Source organism: Notothenia coriiceps, unplaced genomic scaffold (genome assembly GCF_000735185.1).
Source record: "Notothenia coriiceps isolate Sejong01 unplaced genomic scaffold, NC01 NC01_scaffold00037222, whole genome shotgun sequence".
NCBI classification, from domain to species: Eukaryota; Metazoa; Chordata; class Actinopteri; order Perciformes; family Nototheniidae; genus Notothenia; species Notothenia coriiceps.
The window spans coordinates 1-5,078 of NW_011369923.1; the positions used below are offsets into that span (position 1 = coordinate 1).

The window sequence follows — 5,078 nt, forward strand, 5'->3', positions numbered from 1 at the left end:
AGTTCTGCTTTTAAGCTATAGTTACATGGCTAAACTTTGAGTCTGTTTAACAAGTGCTTTTATATCTAAACCTTGTGATTATTGACGGTTTTGGACCTGACGGCTGTCGTGACGATACGCTGTATCGCCCAAATTCTCTCCGGCTGACTGCTTGCCTCTCTCCGGCTGACTGCTTGCCTCTCTCCGGCTGACTGCTTGCCTCTCTCCGGCTACTAGTGTGATAGCAGGCGGACTCCCAAGCCTCTGTTTCATTCCCGGACGTGAGGTATACTAACGGGAGAGCCTTCCAGCTGTCCCGTTGCTGTTAGCCCTCGCTGCTAAGCACCGCTACCAAACTTCTTCGGCGCCCGACCTGTTGACATGCTCTCCCCGACCACATGAGAGCACCACAGACCGTGGAAGCTTTTAAAAAAACGCCTCAAAACACATCTGTTCAATAGAGCCTTCCCTACACCTTTTATTTATTACCACCCTTTTATTTTATTTGTATTGTTTGTTTTTTATTGCTTTTTATTAATTCTACCGTGTTGTGTGCTGTTTTTATACTGTTCATGCTCACTGCTTGTAGCACTTCGGGATTTGAAGTCAAATATGAAGTGCTTTATAAATGAAACCCATTAGTAAAGGTCTGGGTTTTTCAAAATAAAAGTGACTGTATCTTTAATGCATGTTTTCACCGTGTATACAAATATTTTCTGTGCAGGAAGCAGACAGGAGTGTGTGGAAAACAAGATGAGCCCCAAGAGCTTCCCAGGTATGTGCTCGGTTTTTCAAAAATAAAATACCCAAGAACACTAGTACCCTTACAGGCAGTTTAGAATGAGGCTTGTATTTCAAAAATAAAAACCTACAAGCAACTAACTATATCATGACAGCAAGCTCAGAATGATGCTTGTTTTTCAAAATAAAAGCCTTAGAAGCTTACTATATTATTAAAGCAAGCTCAGAATGATGCTTTTTTTTCAAAATAAAAGCCTAAGCAATTACCTATAAACCATTACAGCAAGCTCATGTTTGTTTTTCAAAATAAAAGCTTACTATATCATTAAAACAAGCTCAGAATGAGGCTTGTTTTTCAAAATAAAAGCCCAAAATGCAACAATACACAATAGTCAAAAGTTATTTTTTTGTTTATTAATGGGACCCTCCTCCTCTTTTGGTGGGTCTCACGTAGCAGCTGTTTTTTTTTCAAAAATAAAAGCCGTTATATCATGACGGCGGGTTCAGAATGAGACTTGTTTTTCAAAATAAAAGCCCCAAAATGCAACAAATACAACACAAATGAGAAAAAGGTATTTTTGCGTTTATTAATGGGACCCTCTTTCTCTTTTAGTGGTCCCCGCGGAGCAGCTGCAGCTGGTGGGGGATCTTCTGAAGGAGCTTTCTATTGGCCAGGCAGAGGAGAGGCGGGGCCAAGAGGAGAGGGGGCGAGGCCAAGAGGAGAAGAGGCGAGGCCTAGAGGAGAGGAGGGGGACCCTGCTGGAGCTCCTCAAAGTGTCCCGAGAGGACAGTATGGTGGTCTGGGAGGAACATTTCAAAACCATGTTGCTGCTGCTGCTGGAGACGCTGGGAGACAAAGACGTGAGTGAGAGAAACTGATCAATGATTATATGATCATTTGACACGACAGTGATTATCCGTCTCCAGGGTAACTCGAGACGGATGTTAAGTATGATGCTTTTATTTTGAAATGTCCTTCTTCCTGTAGCACACGATCCGGGCTCTGGCTCTCCGAGTCCTGAAGGAGATCCTGAGGAACCAGCCGGGGCGTTTCAAGAACTACGCAGAGCTCACCATCATGAAGACACTGGAGGCGCACAAAGACTCACACAAGGAGGTGAGCGGCGTTCACAGGGGGCATTGAACGCACCACAAGTCTGTTTCTACCACTGAATGAAAACAAGTCGTGGATCCGATGTAACACTCACAACTTTAAAGATTAAGACAAAGAGGAATCAATAAAAACACAGACACAGAGAAGGTTGAAGTCAAATATTATAGTATAATAAGAGACAGGTTACCGTGCAGAGTCCATGCCTCTGGACCAAGAGAGTCTCACAGGTTAAATACACTTCAAACAGCTAAACGTTCTCTTCTGTCCCTCAGACTTTAAATAATCCCAGGTTCCATGACCCTTATCAAAAAGGTATAATTGTTATAAGGACCATGGGTGTTACAAAGTTGACTAAACCACCCAAAATGCAATGAATGTGATGATCAGCAATTTCATATCTTCAAATGTCGTCTGTGGAGGATATCATAGAGCCTCGACGCAATCAAATGTAACAGTTATGAGTGAGGAAAGTAGTAAATGGGTCAGATTGGATAGACCTGTGCCGTGGGAAGAGAGACGGTGTACTGTGTCTACGGTTAAATACCTCCGCAAATTATTCCCCAACAACTCTGGTACACATGTATTCTTGACATTTACGTTTAGTGTCAGGGAGTAATTTCCCCTGCATGTCTTCCTTCGCCCTCTGACGCAGACGCCCTAAACCTTGAGCAGCCGCTATCTCCCTTAAGGAGGGGCTGCCCTAGCATGTTGTTGTTGCTACCAGTTTGTTACCGGGCAGCTCTCTGTCAGAGATAGTTGTTGTTGTGGGACACCTGGAACACATCTTTCTCGGGGTGTAGATGACCTCGAGCCATAAGAGACAACAAATGTGATTCAGTGTCCTCAGCTGTTTAGTCTCTCTATTGAAGAATGTTGATTATTACACTCTGAGCTAGTTCAAACCTGGAGCTACAGGAGAGCTCATCTCTACCGTGTGGTCAGACCGTGCCCGTGACATGTCTTGTGAATTCTCCGGCCGAAGCTCCAAATAAACCGTCAGTGTTTGCCATCAAAGCTCCAGCTCTCCTCGTGTCTCTCTGAGTCCTGACTCCATCAGAGCTCCAGCTCTCCTCGTGTCTCTCTGAGTCCTGACTCCATCAAAGCTCCAGCTCTCCGTGTCTCTCTGAGTCCTGACTCCATCAAAGCTCCAGCTCTCCTCGTGTCTCTCTGAGTCCTGACTCCATCAAAGCTCCAGCTCTCCTCGTGTCTCTCTGAGTCCTGACTCCATCAAAGCTCCAGCTCTCCTCGTGTCTCTCTGAGTCCTGACTCCATCAAAGCTCCAGCTCTCCTCGTGTCTCTGAGTCCTGACTCCATCAGAGCTCCAGCTCTCCTCGTGTCTCTCTGAGTCCTGACTCCATCAGAGCTCCAGCTCTCCTCGTGTCTCTCTGAGTCCTGACTCCATCAGAGCTCCAGCTCTCCTCGTGTCTCTCTGAGTCCTGACTCCATCAGAGCTCCAGCTCTCCGCGCGCGTGTCTCTGTCTGAGTGCTGACTCATGTTCGAGCTCCGAGCTCTTCCTTCGGTGTCTCCTTCTGAGTCCTGACTCCATCCAGAGCTCTTGTGTTTTGTGGTGTTTTGGTTTTTTTTTGTTGTTTGGTTTTTTTTTGTGTGTTTGTCTCCGGCTCCCTCCCGATGTCTCCAGATTGCTTCAGAATGTTTCTCCTGGTTTTGTTTTTTTCCTGCTACCTTGTACTTTATTTAATTATTCATTATTTGTAATGTTAGTTGTTTTCGTTCCTGATCATCTCTTATGTAAATGAGCTCTTAGAGTAGACTGGCAAGAATAATCGTATGTAGATATAAGACTAAATTGATAAAGAGTGACGACGAGGATAGAACTAATCTCGTGTGTGTCGAATGAATCAGATTGGTGAGAATTGCGCGGGCAGATATCGAGCCCTGTGTGACTCTACACTGTGAACTCTCATGTTAATAGTACGTATCATCATCATGCCCACAGCCTCCGTTTATAAAGGACTCATTAAATATGTTTATGAGTTTGCTATTTTATGTTGAATTTTATTATCGCTTCAGCAGCTTTGCAGTTTGCTAAAGACGCTGATATCAACTTTTGTTTGTGTGTACAAAACAATGTTGTTTATTGTAATTTTGTAGATTGAATGTTTCTGGTTTTACATGGATTATTAAACACAAAACTACATAAATATAAACGGATTTAATGTCGCAACAGCTGGCAACACCACTACAGTGAATTTACTAAATAACACACACTGCCTTTATTGCTATTTGAGAGATTAGCAACACCCAAAACACAGAAGCTGTACTTTATCTTTAAGCCTCAACATGATGCTATCTGGCATCAAAGTGTTTCCTTTTAAGCTGTGTTATGATATTGCATCGTTCTGTATATTTGGCTGTTAGAGATTTGTAGATAAATTTGATGTGATCGTAATGTGTGGCCTTATTTTGACTCATGTAGTGCAAATCACAGTACACGAGGGATTGTTCATTATTCTCTCTATAATTGAAAAATGCAAATACCTTTTTTGATCAGTATCTGTAGCCAAAAAATAACGTTTGTAAAAGTCTTTATAATAAGATTTGTATGGTCGGGGATATTTCCCAGCTCCAAAACAGTACTTCCAATAAAATGTATATTTTGACGTATTTAGCCTTTCACAAAATGTTGCGCATCCTGCATTTTTGGATATTTTACGTTTTGCAATGTATGACAACTTTTGATATTGTGCAAGCCTGGCGTTATATTGTACCCCTCTGCTATTTTACTTAAAGTTGAGTGAAAGCAGCGTAAAATAACATTCAACTTCACAATAAAGTGCCCCGTAAGTGCATTGTGTCACATGTATGGTACCGACAGGTGTTTTGGGAATCTTGATGTAAGGAGTGTTACTGTATTATTGCAGTTGCCATAGTGCAAGGCTTCATTCGGTTGCTTTTTCATCACATTTTCAGACATTTTGACAAAAGTAGGCCCCTATACTGGGCTGAACTACGACGCAGGTGTTTTTTTAACAATATAATCCCCAAATGTTCCTGTAGCTCACGAAGGCTCTCTCCCACTGAGACGTAGTGAAACCTTTTTCTAAAGTTTTTCACAAAGCCTCTCAGGCGCTTTAAGAGCTGCTGAGAGATGGAGACGGAGGAAAGAATCAAGAAGCTTCTGAGGAGGAAGAGAAATAATCTGTTACCTTCCTGAAGATTCTAAGATGTTAGTGCATGTAACGGTCTGCAGAGGAGAAGATTCATGTGCATCAGCAGGAGAGG

The 5,078-nt window shown here is 42.8% G+C and overlaps 1 protein-coding gene across 1 annotated transcript in view; it reads left to right on the forward strand.

The window, feature by feature from the left end:
• Positions 1 to 703: 703 nt before the first annotated feature.
• The window catches only part of LOC104964378 (CLIP-associating protein 1-like), a gene marked incomplete at its 5' end in the record, with an annotated part of 13,091 nt that continues 8,716 nt past the window's right edge, over positions 704 to 5,078 (forward strand). Inside the window, 3 exons of the mRNA XM_010793132.1 lie at positions 704 to 754; positions 1,334 to 1,581; positions 1,709 to 1,837. Of these exons, the coding sequence (XP_010791434.1) occupies positions 704 to 754; positions 1,334 to 1,581; positions 1,709 to 1,837 (428 nt within the window). The remainder of the gene's footprint in view (positions 755 to 1,333; positions 1,582 to 1,708; positions 1,838 to 5,078) is intronic.